This window comes from Schistocerca cancellata, chromosome 10 (assembly GCF_023864275.1).
Source record: "Schistocerca cancellata isolate TAMUIC-IGC-003103 chromosome 10, iqSchCanc2.1, whole genome shotgun sequence".
Classification (NCBI taxonomy): Eukaryota; Metazoa; Arthropoda; class Insecta; order Orthoptera; family Acrididae; genus Schistocerca; species Schistocerca cancellata.
The window spans coordinates 133,868,293-133,889,491 of NC_064635.1; the positions used below are offsets into that span (position 1 = coordinate 133,868,293).

Genomic DNA, 21,199 nt, shown 5'->3' on the forward strand with positions numbered 1-21,199 from the left:
TATGGGCACATTTTTCTCTAAGTACAGTGCAACCACTTCAACTTTGTGATAGAGTTTTGTGCCATTCAGAGATGTAGATCTCAGTTTCTATTAAAACATTTGTCAGTGTTTTATTTGAATGGCTTATTTAATTATAGTGTCTTAGAAGCAATTAGTGCAAGCCACAACAAAGGCACCGTCTAATTCTATGCAGGAACAGTTTTCTAGATTGTGCTCAGCTAATGCAGATTTTTCAGGGTAGTGTAGCCAATCAAACATTTAGTGATCCTTCTTGCACTGTTCTACAGTGCATGCCGTTTGTGCTACATAAGACTTGCAGCACTTAGAAGGTATTTTGTAAATATCAAGTGTTCTGCGACCTGCCACATCTTTCCCAGTCTGAGTAATTGCTGGATATTTGACAGTTACGTTCGACTTTCTGTGTGTCTTCTGCAAGCAGAGTATCTTACCTGACATGACGGCACAGTGTGACAAATATGCTATTTCATTTTCTTGCTCCTCGTCGGGTCTTATTTCGGTTCTTCATTTATTCAGACAATATTGTAGCTGTTGTTCCTGAAGATCTTGCGTAGGTGACTCAGCTGACAGGATATATCATCTGTTTCAGATATTCTTAAAGAATTTACCAATGTTTGTATAACAGTGCAATTCTGTGCCTGATCACAAGTGAAACAGCAGACAAAATACACTGCACAATGAGCCACATCACAAAAGGAAACACACCACACCAAACTCTCCAGGGCTATGAGCAATAGCCTCCGACACTACACAATGAATACAGCACTGTGCATTTTCCTGCTCACATAGATAACACAGCTGTAATGATGGAACATGTGAACTACAATATCAATGTCTCTGTACTACAGAAGCTATGCAATAATATGAGTGCCAGTGATGTCCCAGCCAGCTGCTAGATTATATTAAGGTGCACCAGCCACCCAACGGCAGTCATCTCACCTGACAGTGGCCAACGAGTATTGGGTCAAAAGCTCCTTGCATTTTACCCACCCAACATGAATGGGAGCCTGAGAACATTTTATTCAATCTAAAGCGACTGGCTTGTAGTTCAACACCCATTAAGTCACCATGCTATTAACATACCCTTTTCTGTTTTCAAGAAAATGGCTGCATCCCTTCTTCCTGAACAGAAGAGACTCGCAAAGATCCAAGTGAAGCTGGTTTAATAATTGATGGAAGTGACACTTAACTGCTTTTGATGATAAAATTTCACAATAGGATAAACATAATTTGGTAAATTGTGTTCAAATTGATGACTGAATTTAGCAATGACAAAGAAGCTTTAAAGTTGTTTCCAACTGAAAACAGACCCAGAAATTTATTTAAAGTAAAACTAAGATACTTTACTTATAATATCCACTTCGAAATTATCAGAGTTCTTCACATCAGATTTTAAATAATAAAAAAGCCTTTACCTCTTGCAGCCAGCCACTCTTCAGTCAGTGCCATCATCTCCTCATATGTCAGTGTCAAGAAAAGGCTGACATATTTGTGCAGACGAAGGGATTTCAGCCACGCTGGTACATCTGAAAAGAAAGAATCATCATTTTCTAGATGATGGTTATGCACCAAACATCCACAAGACTTTTAGCTGTTACTTAATAATTCCATAATTCCAACAAAAGAGAATTTACTTACAGTTTTAGTTTTTAAAATTTTATTCTTATGTTTGGCTCATGTATGCATAATCTATTTCAAGACTACTGTCTCATCTTCATGCACCTGTTACGCACGCTTCATGACTAATGCTGTGAACACTTTAACAGCAGTGTGACACACATCATGTACCTCCCATAATGGAACAGCACTTAAGGTACTTCTGGTATTTGATTCATGAACCACACCAAATAGTTACCTGAAGGTGAGACAATATTGTCCAAATACTGTACACACACCAGATAAATATCCAAATAAGATGTGCAACAGCTTAAGCAGCCTCAACTGACTGCTATGGTTATACTGAAACTTTTATTTCCCTTTATTAAAAATGCCAGTTGTTGATAAAGGAGGTTACTTCTACATTGTGTGTGTGTGTGTGTGTGTGTGTGTGTGTGTGTGTGTGTGTGTGTGTGTGTGCACGCGTGCATCTGCGTCACATGTTAATGAAGGAATGAAAATGTCCTATGTTTGGTGCTCTACAGCTCAACACTTCCGTAACTACTTTAAGATCAACAACCATCTACATAAATAAGAACATGGTTTAGCAATGGGACATTGCGTTGCTGGTACACTAATATTTTTCACCACTATATGGGGAATTTTTTTTTAACCCTCCACAATGGACTAATAAAGTTCAATACTACTGCACATACGTACATGACAAAATTTTATTTGAAGGAATACGAAATACAATGGACACCTTCCACTCACAAGGAAATAACCTATATAAAAAATATGTTTACAATTGAACATGAATAAGACAATGAAACAAATTCTCTTGATCCCGAAATCACAAGAGATGCAACAACACACAAATCCAACATACCAAAAACAGCAACAATAGACTATATAATACGTAACAGCTCGTCATGCAAAACCACACAAAAATGCTTATTTATGAACCTGGAGAGAGAGAGAGGACAATGAAGTATCCATTGGCTATCATCTGAACACTAAAAAAAAAATAGCAAAAAACAATGGTTACATCATCACCATAATTACCAAATTTTTACCTGAAAACTACACACAAATTTAAAAAAATTTGTCCCAGCATTACGCCAACAAGGGCAAATTATGGCAAATATACAGAATTCACTGTCATACCACGCTGGGAAAAATTTCAGATAAAATCAGAGTTGCGCTCCAGAATAGCAACCTAAAAATAGGCTTCAGAGCACTAAACACACTTATCACAAATTTGTCTTAACATAGAACAATCCTGTAAATTTGCACATTTGCCTGTACATAAGTTAAAATGCAATAACAAAGAAAATTCACACAGGACAAACTGAATGAAATTTCAAAACAAGATTTAAGAAACATCTGACCGTATATGGCATGAATCTGGCTTGAAAGAACAAACCACACAGCCAGTGACATGGCAGAATCCTATTAGAGTTATATATTGCCGAAAATGGTACTTTACTAAATATTTGGAACAAACAGAAATTTTTACATATTTTACAAAACATCCTGGCATTATTCTAAATAAGCAGATCAATAAAAAATTAAAAACTTTAATGAATACACATTTCTTTGTTCTGTTATCAGAGATAACACAAATATGAAGTACCATTTTATATACCGTATATTCTGTGATCTACACCAAAAGTAATTTTTGCACACATAGCATTTGCCAATGACAAATATACAGGGCGAGCACAAAGTCTTGCCCTAATTATAACAATTAATTACAGAATAACCAACCATTTGACATGATAATTTACATTTCAAGCCGTTCCATAGGTTAGTGTTACTAGTTTTTTTTTTTTTTTTTTTTTTTTTTTTTTTTTTTTTTTTTTTTTTTTTTTAAGACCATTTACGTTAGTAAACCTCAACGTGTGCTCCCTTGGTAGCTCGGAGAATGTCAAGGTGGTATTCCAGTTCCCACCAGGTGTTTCTTAACATGTGTTCTGTGACAGTAGCCACAGCAGCTTGTATCCTAGTTTTCAGTTCATTGCAGTCAGCAACTAGTGTGACAAAGACTCTGTCCTTGACATAGCCCCAGAAAAAAGTCAAGGGGCATAACGTCTGGAGAGCGGGGTGGCCAGGGTGTTTGACCGTTCCTTCTAATCCACAGATCCGGAAATGTTTCATCCAGGAAATTACGCACTATCAAAGCCTAGTGGGGTGAGGGAGGGATTGCTCCATCTCGCTGGAAATGTTCCATGGTTGATATTCTTCTAATTGTGGGGCAATGAACTGTTGCAAAACATCTAAGTAAATGTTAGTGGTAAGGGATTTTTCTGTGACGAAAAACAGCTCACAAACTTTCTTATGCACGAGGCTGCACCAAGCATTCACTTATTCGCTGTCTCGCTGTAACTGTACAGTAGCATGTGGAGATTCTGAAACAAATATACGGACATTATGTCTATTTACCATTCCACTGACATTAAAAGGTGGATTCACCGGTAAAGCATAAGCAATTTAAGTAATCGTTAGCATCATCAATCTTGTTGATAATCTCAGCTGCAAATACAGCAAGTGTCAGCAAATCATTCGGTTGCAAGGACTGCACGATTTGCACTTTGTAAGCATGCAACCTACGCCTTGCACGAAGAATCTTCATCACACACGCTTGCGGTACTTTAAGTTCAAGTGATGCTCGACGAGTTGATTTGGACAGACTCCGTTGAAATGACTGCCCAACACGATCAACAGTTGCATCACTCACAAGATCCCTGCCACTTCAAGGATGACCTTCAATGCTGCCCATTCAGTTAACTTTGCATACCATTGGTTTATTGATTTAATGTCAGGAGGGCTGTGGCCATAAAAACCTCGAAATTTACACTGAACACTGATGGGCGATTTCATTCCATGAAACCAAAGCACAGATTGCGCTTTCTCCTGCTTCAATGCCATTTTGCCAGCAACTGACGTGACCTAACAGAACGAAAGGTGTTGTGGAGCACTAGCACCATCTATTGGTCACAACAACTAGATACACTAAACTATGTAATGGCATCAAATGTACCTTATTATGTCAAATAGTTATTCTGTTATAAATTTTTATAATCAGGGCAAGACTTTGTGATTTCATTAAAAATTCCTTATACTGATTACATATGTATACATCAATCATGTAATTATATTATTACATGAACATTACAAAATACTGTCATTGGGATACGATACAGAAAATTGCATATAAGGCAAGTCTAATTACAATGATCTGAAAAATCATAGATACATAAAACTTTACAATATACACTGTACTAACTTACCGTAAGAAATGCTTATCTTTTCTGCGTGCAAAACAGATGCTGCTGATGATGGCAATGCCCAAAACTAGACTGGTGAAATAAAACACTACCACAAATCAGCTTTGGTCGAAACGATATCTAACTAACCTGAAAAAACACACGCACGCGCGATGGGTTGCCATATATGCAGATATGGGGAAATTTATCTATGCCCAATTTTAGTCTGAGAGGGAAGTAAAAATTGGACAATGTTAAAATAAATGAAAACAGTGAAACATCAATCATTCTCACACTTTTATACCATACCATATGGAGAATTTACAGTGCATTAAAATATCTAAAGATTTCTCTTGCCCCCTTTAGAACTCACCCCTCATGCCAACAGGGTCGGGTCCCTGCTGCAGGGAAATGTTATCCTCCAGCTGAGATTCAGAGCCACTGCCTGACGACGCCAGTGAACTCTGTGGCGACAGCGGAGGCGCGTGCTCCGAGGACAGTGAGAAGCTGCGGGGCTTGTTCCTCGCATTGTAGCTGAGGTCGTCCTGCAAAGGGGAGAATCTTTTTACTCTGTTCTGCTGAAGCAGACAGGGAAATCTGACCACCAATTTGACTAATATCCTGTAGGACTTAACTGCAAAATGATACAAAACAAACCAACATATTTCGAAGTATTTAGAACATTCTACATCTATACTAATCACACCTTGAGGTTGAACTAACTGCAAATTTAAATATGGTTACTACTTATAAAGTTGACCCAGGAAAAAAAAAGAAAAAAAAAAAGTGCGAAGTAGCTATACGAAACCACAGGTCACACTTATGTAACACATGTAGCATAAGTGCTCCCCACAAATATTGTCCAGTATCTTTGAATCCATCTCTCTTAAAACCAAAGAAAACACACTTAACTCTAAAGTACAGTGGTATCTCTCTAGCAGATCTCCACAACAATCGACAACGGCAAGGGTTCCAGAAACATCCATCTTGTCAACTACAATTTGCACTTTGTTCATACGACTTTTTTTTTTAAAAAAAAAAAGAGTTGTATCCTACAACTACAATATCAATAACAAATGAAGCATCAGAGATAGTGGACTGCTGAAAAATCTCTAACAAACACAAAACCACAAATGAAAACAATTAGCATAATGTCTTTAAGCTCAAGATTCTCGGATGGCTGACCAACTAAACGAGTGGCAGCTGTGCGCCATTCACCCTCTAAGCACAAACCCTACTCGCATTTCCAAAGGAAATACATTTTTTAAATTTAGAATCAGTTATGCACTACGTGCTTGGTAATTGTAGTAACTATTTTCTATTTTTATGTAATATATACAAGTTAAATACCATATCCAAAGAAATCTTATTGAAACACTGGAGTAATTCAGAATGTATTTTAACTGAAGGTGATTCTGTTGACAAATGGAGAAGAATCAACACATGAAATTACAGCAGTACCTGAAAGCCTAAGCAATGTAGTGAGCTTAATTACAAGGTTAAGTTTTGCTCCAAATATCACTTTTACTTTAAGAAAAAAAACATCTTACTGGTTTGGCCATTTTGACAATTTAGCATAGAGTTGCTGTCAAGTAAGTCTGAAGGCTGTAATAAAGTGTGCTAAAAGCGGAAAGTGCAATTTTAGTGTAATTGATGTTATTTTGATTTATTCTGCAAATAATGGCATTTAAAAATGTAAAAAATATATTGTTAACAATTTGTGGCTTGGTACAAATATTTCATAACTTCTACTGTTTTTTACTGCTTGACTGTCAGTGTTATACATTTAAAATTCAAATGTGTGCGTTCTCTTAAGGAGGTGGCAATTTGTCTTTTCTCCAGAGTGACAAAGAATTGGAGGAAACACATACCCAGGCAATGCCAGGTACTCAGTGAAGATATACACTTGAGATAAATTTAACAATCTGTATGTCGTGGGCTGATACTTTTAGTTATAGACATACTGACAATACTGATTATCCATTACTTTACATGTTCTATGTCCAATGAGGTATGTTGTGGGAAATCAATGATATATTGAAATCACAGTGCTGCCCCATAATATTCTGGTGCCAAAAACTGAGTAGAAATAATTATTTGCTCCGCGATTTTAACAATTAATGGCTTACTTCATGCTGCAGGAAACAGGACTGTATCACAAATAAGACCATTTCAATATAATACAATTGTATGAATTGCTTATTTCAAAATGATGTTTATGGGATGATCGACGAACTTTGTTTTGTGTTGCAATTGCAAGCAAGAAACTTTCGTCCCAAGATCACCAACAGCTAATTTGTTAAGAAAAGTTTCTTTCATTTTACATTTACACACAAGTTCCTTGCCAGACATCTCATCTATTCACTAGTGGACTCTTAAACAATTTTGTTCTGCCACCTTTACTAAGATGGAATGCCAGACGAACTAGAAAAACAGCTAGCACACTCCACAAGAAAGTGAGTTGGGGTAGGACTAACCCTACACTATTTTGCATGGGTGTTGATGGCTTTATTACAGAAAGCCGTTTTAAAATTTGAACACGATAGGAATTCACTTTAGAGGAGCTCGTTTCATTGAGTAACGCAATTCACAATTTTCTCCGTCATGATGAATATGTCTCAGATGTGTTGGACTGTGAGGAATATCTGTCAGAATCTGTCAGACATGGGTCATTTATGTTAAAATAACTGAAGTATCTGAGGAGACATAGTGAAGTGAACTTTTTAGTAGATCTTCATGGCATTCAGTACAAATATTTTGTGCACTAAGAATGTCATTCTTTAAATTCTCACACATGGCAGCAACACTTCAAATAAAATCAAAGCAAGGTAAAAACTCTTTAGTTTGGTTGGTTGGTTTGTTTTGATTTAGGGCGCAAGAACAACTAGGGTCATATGTGCCCAAGTCAAAACTATAGAACACTAAGACAGACGAGTTAAAAAAAAAAAAAGACTATACGTCAGACCCAATTTGACATAATAGAAGACAGCTAAAAACAGGCATGTGGAAAAAGGGCTAAAAGGACACCACACAGAAACAGAGGTCCAAAACTAAAAATTAAATGGCCTTTGCCATATTGCTTTGGCAGATAAAAAGTAAGACAGTCGAAAGCCCGCACATCATTTGCTAAAACAGCTGATAACTCAATCGGCAAACTCAAACAGGAAAATAAAAGGTTAAAAAATGGACATTCCATCAGGAAGTGGCAGACAGTTAAAACTTGAGAACAATGTGTACAAAGTGGGGGGTAGCACCACTTAGCAAATGACAATGGCTAAAAAGGCAGTGCCTTATACACAATCTAGTTAAAATGACCTCCTCCCGGTGGGAGGGCAGAGTGGAGCTCGACCAAGCCACTGGGAGAGGCTTAATAGGCCGGGGCTTATTCCCGGGAAGGGAGGACCATTAGCAATGCCAAAGGGACACCACCTCTTGAAAGCTGCCAACATGGATATCACCGGAGGGAATATAGGATCAGCTAGCTACGGTACAAGGACTGCAGCTTTTGCAGCAGTGTCAGCAGCCTCATTTCCTGGCAGACCAACATGACCAGGAACCCACAGAAACATCACACTAGCTCCACCAAGAGTGAGCGGTTGACTGTTTTCCTGGGCACACTGCACTAAGGGATGGGTGGTGTATAGCCCACGTAGACTTTGAAGGGCACTGAGCGAGTCGGAGCAGAGGACACAATTGAAAAGGTTGTGTCGCCAGATGTACTCCATGGCCTGATACAAGGCAAAGAGCTCAGCTGTAAATACTGCAGAGAGTGCCGGAAGCCAATAGCGAAAGACACGGGTCCCAATGATGAAGGCACACCCAACCCCATGGTAAGTCCGAGAGCCATCACGGTATACGAAGGTACTATTGTGAAGTTCCACGCGAACGTCTTTAAACTGAAGGCAATAGACGGAGGCTGTAGTACTGTCCTTAGGAATCAAATTAAGGCCAAGGTTAACTTGGGCCACTTCACGAAGCCAAGGTGGTGAAGGTGAAGGTGCAGGTGCAGGTAGAGTGAAGTTACGCTGCTGCAGTAAGTGCCGAAAGCAGACTCCAGGAGGTAACAGGGAAGAGGGATGAGCCCCATACTGACGTTCAAAGGAATCATCAAAGGAGGCGGCATAGGATGGGTGGCCACGCATGGCAGACAAACGGCACGCATACCTGCTAAGGAGAAAGTCACTGTGGTAAGACAGGGGTAGTTCAGCAGCTTCAGCGTACAGACTCTCAGTCGGGCTGGTGTAAAAGACACTCGTGGCCAAATTGATGCAACGATGGTGGATAGTGATGAGATGGTGTAAGAGGGATGGGCATGCAGATGCATAAACAAAGCACCCATAGTCTAGTTTCGAACAGACACGAGACCAGTACAAACAGAGGAGGGTGGTTCGATCGGCACCTCAGGGAGTACCATCGAGGACACGTAGGACATTGAGGAACTGCATAAAGCGGGCTGCCAGGTAAGATACATGGGAGGACCAGGAGAGTTTCCTACCAAGCATGAGCCCCAGGAATTTCATAGAACAGAAGGGCAACAGGCCCAAGATGAAGAGATGGTAGGAGAAACCACTTACGTTGCCAGAAATCCGTGCAGACGGTTTTGTCAGTGGAAAAGTGAAGGCCATTGTCTATGCTCCAGGAGTAAAGACAATCAAGACACCACTGAAGATGCTGCTCAGTGAAACAGGTCCGTGGAGAACTGCAATAGATCGCAAAATCGTCAACAAAAGGGGAGCCGGAGACACCCGGTGGGAGACATGCTATGATAGGGTTAATGGTGATAGCAAAGAGGACGACACTCAGGATGGAACCCTGAGGCACACCGTTTTCTTGGATAAAGGTGTCCGACAAGGCAGAAACCACACACACCTTGAAAACTCCAGCTTATAGAAATCGCCTAAAGGAAACAGGGCACGCGGCCACCGACGCCCCACATGTAAAGGGTACGGAAGTTATCCAGAAGGTGTCATAAGCCTTTTCCAAATCAAGAAACATGGCCAGTCTGGGATTTCCACAGAAAACCATTCACGACATGGGTGTACAAAGTAACGAGATGGTGAACTACAGAATACCACACTTGAAATCCACACTGTGCATTCGTCAGTAAATTCCAAGACTCTAGATACCATACCAGCCGGACATGAATCATACATTCCATCACCTTGCAAGATAGATGGGGCAATAGCTGGAAGGAAGGTTTTTGTCTTACTGGACTTAGGTGTCTGGTATGACAATGGCTTCATGCCAGCGTCCAGGAAATGTGACCCCTGCCCAGATGCAGTTTTGTGTGTTAAGCAGGATGCGCTTGCCCACAAGAGAAAGTTGCTGCAACATCTGAATATGGATGGCGTCCAACCCTGAGTCAGAGAATCAGGATGAACAGAGCATTATCGAGCTCCCTCATAGTAAAGGCAGCATTGTAGCACTCACGATTCGGAGAAGAGAAAGGTATCACCCAAGCTTCCTCCGCTTATTTCAGATGGAGGAAGGCAGGGTAATAGTTGGAAGAGCTCGAAACTTCCACAAAATGGTAGCCCAAGGTGTCTAAGATAGCAATAGGGTCCACAATAACATCATCAGCTACTGTGAGGCCGGAAATGGGGGAATGCATCTTGGTCCCAGAGAGCCGTCTGAGGTTGGCCAACACATCAGAGGAAGGGGTGGAACTGTTAAAAGAACTACTGAATGAAATCCAGCTAGCTCGTTTGCCATCACAAAGAACCAAACGACACTTTGCATGCATCTGTTTATAATGAATGCAGTTTGCCATTGTAGGATGACAGTTAAAAATGCGGAGAGCACACCTCCGTGCGCGAATTGCATTGCGGTATGTCTCAGTCCACCAAGGAACTCTTACACGATAAAGTAAAGTAGAAGTGCGAGGAACGGAACATTCTGCAGCAGTCAGGATAACATAAGTGAGATAGTCCACCTGGTCATTACAACTGGGGAAATCTTGTTCTTCGAAGGTTGCCATGGAGGAGTAAAGCTGCCAGTCAGCCTTAGGAATCTGTCATTTGGGCGTGCACGTGGATGGGGTAGATGGGGTAGGAGACATCAAACGGAGAGCACATGGGAAATTGTTACTCAAGTAGATGTCAAAAAGAATAGACCACTCAAGACAATGGGCACGCTGGGCAGTGCAAAAGGATAGGTCCAAATGGGAATAGGTGTGCTAGGAGTTAGAAAGAAAAATGGGTGCTCCAGTGTTAAGGCAGAAGAGGTTAAGAAGTCAGCCAAGAGTCAGCCAACAGGTCCTGGGAGAACCCCAAAGGGTATGATGTATATTAAAGTCACAGAGTAGCAAAATTGGTGGAGGTAGATGCCCAATAAACTGAAAGAAGTCTGCCCTGGTGACATCGAATGACAGAGGGACATAAATGGTACAGAGAAAAAAAAAGTCAGGCGGGGAAAGAAAAGGCGAACTGCAACAGCTTGAAGACTGGTAGACAGGGAGATGGCTCCACTACGAATGTCATCCCGTACGAGCAGCACGACGCCCCCAATAGATGGCATTCCGACCTCAGGGGGACGGTCAAAACGAATCGGTAAGTAATTTGAAAGCTCAAAGCGGTCACGAGGGCACAATTTCGTTACGCGAAGGCAGAGGGGTGCTGTGATGCTAAAAGCAGCCATCAATCTTCTTTGTGGCTGTGAGCTTTCCATTGGAGGACAGTCAAGAGGAGGAAGAGATGTAGGGATGTCAACTCGGCGGCCACCGTGTTACAGCCAATGTAGAGTCGCTACTACAGAGCACAGAAGCAGTAGGATCCTGCTCCACGAGGTCCACAGAAGCATCAGCTCGCTCGTGCAGTCAGTCGTGGAGTCCAATGCCGAAAAATGGTGGGCGATGCGTACTGGCGAGACAGATGAAGGCCATGCTAAGGCACCACGTGGCGACACCGTCTAATAGGATCTTTGAGTTGCCAAAGGAGAAAACCCTTTGCCTTCAGTGGACTTCTTTGAGCCCTTCCAGTTAGAGGAAGACTCTGGCAGTGTTCGGCCAAAGGGACAGAGGAAGTCTTCATGGGAATATTCCTTCTGTCTTTTCCTGCCTACCGATTGTGGAGCCGGTGGCTTTGCCCCTCGAGGCAAGAGTTTGACAGTTTGTCGCATAACGGGACAGGGGAATGGCGACGTTACCTCGGCACTGGGCGGTTTCACAACCTCGAGCTGAGTTTTAGGTCACACATCTGCGTGGCCACTTCCCACATGGAGCAAGGGGTAACAAGAACAGAAAACTGTAACTTGCGAGCTACTGGGTAAGGCACTTTTTTCTTTACCCAAATCTCTGACAGTTCACTCATCAAGATACACGGGATAATCCCGAGAGGCGGCAGCATGGCTGCCATTGAAGTTGATATAGCGGGGAGGAGGAGGAGGAGGAGGAGGAGGAGGAGGCAGCAGCAGACAATCGCCCTCGTGTGCATCCCCACCACAGGTTACACATTTGGCTGGGTGTCAACAAGATGTTCTGGTGTGGCTAAAACAATGACACTGGTAGAAGTGCAATGGGCTCGGAACGTACGGCGGGACTGTGTTAATTTCGTAGCCTGCTTTGATCTCTGACTTCAGCACAACTCTATCAAAGGAGAGGAGAAGAGTGCAGGTGGGGACAGAGGAGGTATTTATGTTTTTCATTACACGGTGGACGACTAACACCCTGATCAGACAGAAAATATTGGATTTTGGCCTCTGTTAGACCGTCGAGCAGCCCGGTGTGAATTACACCGCTGGACGAGTTCTACGGGCATCGACACGAATGGGGTAGCCATGGAGAAGCGATGCGGTGAGCAAATTGTGCTCGAGAATCAAAAGCAGTCTCCAAATGCAAAGTGCCATTCTGTAAACGAGAGCAGGATTTCACAGGACCAGCAATTACATCAACACCTTTCTGAATAATGAATAGCTTTATTGTGCCAAAGGACTGATCCTCTTCAGTACGCGAGACCACGAGGAACCGCGGTAAAGTGGGAAGGGTCTTCGAATCATTAGCCTCATTACATTTACATTTCATAGACGTCGATTGGGAAGACAATTGACTCGTTACGAGAAAATCCCCATGATTGCCAATATCTCTGATGGCACGCTCCTTCCAACTGGGGGCCCCCTTCACGACGGGGTGCTCCCGCCTTAAGTGATTGTTCACACCTCACATCACACCTCCAGAATATCTGACAGAGGGACCGATCGGCAATTTGGGAAGGTTGCAGTTCTGGCAGTCACCCCTCCCGGAGCCCGGCCTGCGCCAACCCTACCTTCGACCCAGGGCTGGAAATTATGCGTTACCCGGTCACATGTTACGCATCGGACACGTGGGCCAGCCTTCGGGAGCACACAGGGAGGAAGAAGTAAAACCTCAAATGCCAAAGTGGAAGAACGAGAGGATAAGGGAAACGAAGAAAGGAAAAGGGAGTGAAAAACAAAGGTGAGACTGTTGTTACAACAGCGACAGACAATGCAGAACATTCCCAATAACATCCTAGATGTGTTCCCCTAAGGGAGGGGGAAAAAGAATATCAAGAGGATAGACATGCAGCACGGAAGGGAAAAAATGCTGCAAAAGCTGGGGCCCCGTGGTAGCCAAGCACGAACCTGCCAAAGAGTGGTGAGCCCCCTGTGGGAGTAAAAACTTGTGAAAACCTAAACAAGAAGTACAATTGTATCAAATTTTTGAAAGCTCGTACTCATTGGCCCCAAGACTGCAAGATAGTAACTGACCACCACCAACATTTCAATATGTTAAAGGAAGACAATCACCATTTTGCATGTCTGAACTGAGGCCATAATTCTAGAAACTGCAGTACGATGATCAAATTTTTGCATTCTAGGTGCAAGAAAATCGTCCAAGATTATCCTCCAATTTGATTAACCCTTTGACTGCTGGGGACGTGTTAACTCGACATACCTCACTGTTCCCCTGGCGCACCCGACTTTTTTAAGCACGGCCCTTGGCTTTCCCTACAGCGATAACGACATGTTGACGCATACTGTGCCACCGGCCTTTCCACCACTAGGGACGAGTTTGTCGTGCTTCATTTCTGACTGTATCACTATTTGGCATAAGAATAATACGAATATAAACATGGCATGATATGTATATTCTTCCGCATTTGCTGTTGCCTCACTCTAGTTTCGTAGTTTATTAGGCAGACAGGATTTAAATGAGATAGCAGCAAACATGAAAGAATACATGGAAAAATGTTTATATTCGTATTATTCACTAAGTGAATCATAACACAACACACAATTGAGAAGCCTGTATCGTCAGATGCACTGGGTGGCTTGATAGAGGGCAGAAAGCTCTGCATTAAAAATCTAGCATCGTTCTAGAAGCCAGTATCTGTAATGTTTGTTACTAATGACAAGGGCACATCTGATGCCATAGTTGATCTTGAAACCATCAGTACAGACTAAGATGCTGTCTCCGAGTTGCGTGCAAAGTTTGACACATTTACAGCCGTAAGTCAAATCTTAGAGTAGTATTCTTGGAAAGCAAACTAAGTCCAAGATGAACATGGACCTGTTAAGGGCTCCCACCCATCAGGAACATGGCAGGTAACTTAAGATAACTCTTCCGAAGCAGTATACGAGAGCAAATGCCACGAGGTAGCAAAGAAGTTGCACTTACCCCTTTATTGACGGTCAAGTGGGGGGAGACAAAAACTATGTTCAGGAAAATAGGAAAGTATCATGTTGGTATGACAGCGGTATTTCAGTAGCATCTGCATACTTTTAACTGGGCTACTGTGGAAAGCTTCAGTGGCCAAATGTATGCCTCAATGGTGGGTGTTGGGATGGCATGAAACAGATAGTCGCGTAGATAAGTAAATGAGGTACCCATAGTCAATCTGCTGCCCATGAAGTACCATTTAAAGATGTGGAAGGACCAACAAAGTTTGCTATTGAACATGAGCCCCAAGAATTTTGTGGTTTCGACAAATGGAAATGCAACAGGACCAAGATGAAAGTACGGTGGAAGAAACTTCTTACACAGCCAGAAGTTTAGACGAAGAGTTTTTTCAGTGTAAAAAGTGGAAGCCGTTGTCAATGCTCCACGAGTAAAGACGGTCAAAGATCTCGCTGAACATCTTGCTCAAGTAAGCAGGTCCGTTGACAGCTGCAGTAGGTCACACATTCAGTGATGAAATGAGAGCTCATGATGGCTGGCGGAAGACAGTCCATGTACGGTTAACTGCTATGGCAAGTTGGGCTATGCTCAGTACAGAGCCCTGAGGCAACTTATTATTCTGAATAAAAGTATTCCACAAAGCTGAATCCACAAGTACCTTGCAAAGCCGGTCTTTTAAAAACTCTCAAAATGGGACAGGTGGTATCTGAAGCCTCAAGTGTGCATTGTATGAAGGATTCCCATCCCCCCAGCAGGTATTGCAAGCCTTCTCCAAATAAAAAACCACCACTACATTCTGGCATTTCCACAGAAAATCATTTGTAATGTGGCTCAAGAGGTGACAAGATGATCAACTGCAGACCGGTGCTTACAAAATCCACATTGTCCATTTGTTAGCATATTCCAAGACTATCCACCATACCAGCTGACTGCTGATCGTGCATTCTGTCACCTTACAGACATTGCTGATGAAAGAAATTGGATGGTGGTAGGAAAGGCGGTTGTGCATTCTCTGCTTCAACACATGAAATGCAGTTACAACTACAAATTTTCATTTTCACCAGCAGCACAGGCTCGATAATGGATCAGCCATAAGGGGTGTACAGACCTAACTTCGCATCAGTGACTTCAGAGCTCGCCTGACCGAGATATGCATTCCACCACTAGCCTATCCTCAGTAAGAGAAGGCTGCTAAACATTCAATACTGACAAGAACAAGTGGAAGACAGGAGGATGTCCAACAATGGTACAGAGACAATTTAAAAGCCAACATGGTTTGGTTTCCAAGTCCCGTGGTTCCTTATGAAATACGTGAACCAAGTATTGTGAAATCGATATGCAAGGTGCTAAAAAGAAATTCCAGTTACCACAGAAAAAGAGTAACACAGATCTTTGTTAACTGGAATTACTTTCCTGAACCTTCTGTCTTGCTTTGAAACATAACCATATTAGACAGAATTTTAAAATCTGAGGATTAGATCCTAGTGGTGCTGTGGAAAGCAACACAATCTTGCAAGGACAAGAGCAGCTCCTGTAGCAGGTTATTTTCACAACGGTCAATAGTACATTTTCATCTACCAACAACACCTACACTTTTCCCTCATTTGCCCAAGTGTTTGAGCATTAACAATGCGGCACCATATCAACAGTGTTTTCTCACTACTACAACGGTAGTTGGCAATTCTAGATACACTATGAGAAGGAAAGATGCAGTCAATGCTATATAACATGAAAAACGTTTCGTACTAATATGGACAAAGACCTTAACAATAATATATATTCTTTTTCCGAGCTTCTTGCAAACACTGCAGGAAACATGTTAGCAACAAAAGTGTCTCAAGCAGCAGCATGTATGTGGCTTGAAAGATATACCCTCAATATGCTGGATTGTTCTTTTGAAAATGAAAACCTCATGGTCCCACAAAGAAGCTTGTCATCCAGATCCTGAAGGTCCAAGGGATGTCTACTGGCCATCATGTCATCCTCTGCCATTTGGCCCCATGCCAAACAGAGGGGAATGTGGTCAGCACACAGTGCACTCTGTACCAGTCCTCCCATCAAGGAAAAATCTTTTGCAGTACTGGGAATCAAACGCAGGTCCTCCACACGGTAACCATCTATGCTGACCACTCTGTTATGGAGACAGACACTGTAGTCCTATGCAAAAGGAAAAAATTTACCCCAAGTTTTTATTTTCATTTGTGCAGAAGATGTAATTCTCTGAAATCTGACAAAAATTTTGAAACACCCACTATAATGAGTCCCACTTTGTTTTCACCAGATGCAGTATTACCTGTGAACTCCATAACTCCGACGTCTGACTCACTGTGACTGGTGGCGTGAGGCTGTTGCTGCGCCGCACCTTCAGGTGCTGCCCATTTGCTGAAACCACACAAAACACCATTAGTGATTATGTAAATTTATCTATTTTTAATTTATAGTGAAGGATCTATATGATAAAGATACCGAGTATAGAACCTACAAACTTAACAGCTAATGAAGTCACTCATGAAAATTATTGTGATAACAGCTGCTTAACCACGTACAGCACACTTTTTAACTTATTTACAAAATTACACAACTGATTTACAAAATTGGATGTAGAAAATGCTGCAGAAGTACACTAAGTGTTCGAGCATACAGAAAGCCACATTCTTTTTCCCCATTGTGTGGTTCCGAAGGAAATTTTCTACCATTAGGTACTGTGTTTTACTGTAATTTTCCTGCACTATAGACATCCATCTTGACTGAGGTGCTGTCACAAATGGACATCAAGTTTGCCACTCTGATAATCATTCTGACTTTATCTAAAAATAAAATTAATCCAACCACATTTACATACATTATGTGCTACAAATAAATAAAAGAAGATGTACAATTTTCGGTTCTTAAAAAATGTTTGGACAGTTTCCCGCAGCCTATATTAATAATTGCTCTTATAATTTTCTTTCCTTATTTTGTTTTCTGAAAGCTGTATGCTACGAGGCGAGCTTATATCACAAAATTTTCACACCACGACTGTCAGGTCAACGAAGTGATCTCGCAACATTCTAAAAAAGAGACGTTGTACAGAGGGAAGCGAGCATCATCTCAAAGCCCAGATACTGTTTCACAAGAAGCACGTGCATTCAGAACCACAGAACACATTCAGGAAGTTTACAAAGTGGAGGAATTGAGCCAGCATCTCTGAAGGGTGAAGCTCATCAATTTTACAGCTCCAGTTAGGCTTCTTCAGGAGCCGATTAAACAAGAGCAGAACGAATGAAGTCGTCACCGCTCGAAGGCGACAGCCAGCTGCGACGACCCCAGATGATATCCCCATAGCACAATATTGCCCTCAGCAGCAAGCACCTGTGACATGGTGCTCATTTCACACAACCTTCGCCTGGACAACTGTATAAAGACAAGACTGTGGCCTCTGTGTACCATGAAATGCGGTTCATCTTTTCGAGCGACATTTCCCAGTACTTCACAGTCCACTCTCCGAGGTCCCACACCCAATTTGATCTTAACTGGCAGTGTCTGATCACAGGGGAAAACAGAGAGGGTCACGTGATGCACACACCCCCGTTCAAGAATACGTCCCCCAACAATGTACTCCGTCAGACTGGCACGTATCCTGCCTTACAGAGCAGGCAAGCCACCAACCTCCATATTCTAAGAAGTGGCATAGACGCCCCACACCTTCTCACCTGCTTTAGTCACATTCCACAGGAGCTCATGACAGTAGTGTGCTAACAGTGGTCAACTTCACCATTTCCGAGATGCTCATTTCCAGGAGTTGGGCCGTAACAATCCACTATTAGATAAAGTTGCTCGTATCAGTGGATTTCCACAATTGTGGCCCATATTGGAGCTGGAGTTATTCCCCGTTTGTTTCTGCTTCACTTACTTTCCTTACAGTGTCACATGATTAGAAAATCATCAGGTGGCAGCCAGTCTATTAGTAAGCAGTGGTCATAATGCAATATTTCAATGGACTGTGAAATGGAACATGGGTAATTTTTGGTTTGACTCAACTATTCCATCTCCTGTGTGTCACCTGTAATCCTCTGATACCTAGATCAGTTTACTTGTGTGGACCTACTAGTCAGTTCCACCCCCAACAATGATCCAGCCATCTTCACAACTTCGTCTTCTCTGACGCGGACAGGTGGCGAAGCCATTGTCGACTGTCTTCTGAACTACTTCAACAGTGTAAACAACTGAAATTTAAAATTTATGTATTCGTACCTTCTTTTATAAGGTCACAATCTCTTATACTAAGCAGGCTGACATACATTCAAGCCGTTCTCTCAACTGTACATATCTTGAAAATATCTCCTGCAGTGGGATGCCCCAACACCTACTGCTAAACATCACAAAAGCTCTTGTCATCAAGGAAGCTTGGAAGTGGGACATGCCAGTCTAAAAATGTCATTTCACACTTCAACTGGTTACAGTTCTCTTTTACAAGCACTTCCTTTAAAGACTGCATCATAAATCCTTTTCACAAGCGTTTATGTGCAATGAAAGCAATGTCACGCCACTGACATTTTATGCTTTCTGGCAAAGGCAGGGTGACAATTACCGAACTATATGAAATAAAAATCATAACTGCCGATCAGTTTGCGTTAGAGCGTTCAAACTGCACGGTTTGCCACAGGGTATGGTGGAAATTAGTATGCATATGTATGGTTTGGTTTAGCGATGAAGTCCACTTTCATTTGGATGGGTTCACCAATAAGCAAAATTGGCACATTTGGGAACTGAGAATCCTCATTTTGCTATCAAGAAGTCTCTTCACCCTCAATAGGTGACACTGTGGTGTGCAATGTCCAGTCATGGAATAATTGGTGCGACATTCCTTGATGGCACTGCAACTATCTACTGGTACACGAAGGTTTTGGTAGACGATTTCATCCACATTATTCAAGGTGACCCCGATTTCGGCAAGATGTGGTTCATGCAAGACAGAGCTCGACCCCATCGAAGCAGAAGAGCGATGTCCTGCAGGAGAACTTTAGGAAGTGCATTGGCTGCCATATTCTCTGGATCTGAACACATGCAACACCTTTTTGTGGGCTATATTAAAGACAAGGTGTACAGCAATAACCTCAAAACCATTGCCGACCTGAAAACAGCCATTCAGAAGGCCATTGACAGCAGTGATGTTCCAACTCTTCAGGGGGTCTAGCAGAATTTCACTATTCGTCTGCGCCACATCATTGCAAATGACGGCAGGCACGTCAAACGTGTCTTAACCTAAACCCGAACATCCATAGTCACAAATACATACTTTATTCAGCATGCTCACGCCATAGTTTGTAACTAATTTACATATTTTTCATATAGTTCAATAATTGTCACCCTACATATGTTTCTGATATTAACATTAACAATGAAGCGAAGTTTTACGAAGCATATTCTATTGCCACCAACTGTACAAATGGAAGCAACACCAGTAATCATACAGCATAGATTATGCGAGAGGAAATTAACTGCCCCACTGTAACTGACCGTGGCTGCAAAGCGTTTATAGGTACAGTCCAAACAACGACATTTCTTCGAATCACCGAATTTTCCTTTACTTCATCCCTCATCTCTCCTCTCTTCTCCTCCCCCCCCCCCCCCCCCACCTGAAACTCCATTTTTCCTCTCTAAGACTTAATCGGGAATTAACATTTTAAGAAATGAACTTTGACAGTTAATCACAAAACAAATGACAAAGACCACTAGTCAAAGCGACCTGGCAGCAGAAACTGGCAGTTTAGATACTCTGAACTAGATCATTGAGATAGCTGAAATAGGAGCTCTTATTTCATAGTTTCCAGTGCAAAAGTGACTACACTCAGATTTATTTTACTAAAGAAAAAAATACTCTACATTTGAAATAACATAGTTTGAGCAGACAAAGTGCGAACTAACCCTGGAAGTGGCCATTGGTGCCCCACACCGGTGGAGTGTCTGCCACAGGTGTACAAGTACCGATCGCTCCAGCTACTCCTCCCGATGACGGACCATTGGCAATGCGGTCCTCTAGGTGGCGAAGCCACTGAGTGAGTGACCTGTCGAAAATGCAGGTGCCACCTCAGGTTCTCAATTAACTTAATGCAAACTTTCAAAATTATCCTAACATTAATCAGCTCTTTGCATATGGACACCACAGGCCAATTCATGTTTTGGATGTGTGGTATTACACACAAGACACTGCCTTCATACACAACTACAGTAAAAATAAAAACTAGTCCATATTAGAGGTAATCAAAGTTTTGTTACAATGAGCAACTAATGTTAGGTAATTAAGGTAGGAAAATGCTTTTTGTCCTGCTGATATCTATTTTAGTTGGCCTATTGGGTCATCACCATCAGGAAACAACTGACTTGTATCTATAAGGTACACTCGTGTGTAGGAAACCAACAAAGATATTTTTTAACACACACAATATCTTATCACGATAAGGTGAGAATAGTCTAATCAAGCACTCTTCACATTATACACTGATTATGTTAAATTGCTATATTAGATTACAATATGCATAATATCAAACACAGTATTATGCAATATTAAAGTATGCACATCTAGTTATATTCATAAAATATGAAAGGTTGTGAAGAAAACAACCTCGTATGGCAGCAATACTAGTATTAAATAAGGCCGTAACAGTGACAAAAGTATCACAGTGCTGTCCAGAATACATCATCT

At 41.8% G+C, this 21,199-nt stretch overlaps 1 protein-coding gene across 1 annotated transcript in view; it reads right to left on the reverse strand.

The window, feature by feature from the left end:
- LOC126106567 (protein Smaug homolog 1) overlaps positions 1–21,199 on the reverse strand; it is a 106,141-nt gene that overhangs the window by 38,068 nt on the left and 46,874 nt on the right. Inside the window, exons 4-7 of the mRNA XM_049912909.1 lie at positions 20,422–20,561; positions 16,808–16,896; positions 5,257–5,428; positions 1,434–1,544 (exon numbers count right to left, since the gene is read on the reverse strand). Of these exons, the coding sequence (XP_049768866.1) occupies positions 1,434–1,544; positions 5,257–5,428; positions 16,808–16,896; positions 20,422–20,561 (512 nt within the window). The remainder of the gene's footprint in view (positions 1–1,433; positions 1,545–5,256; positions 5,429–16,807; positions 16,897–20,421; positions 20,562–21,199) is intronic.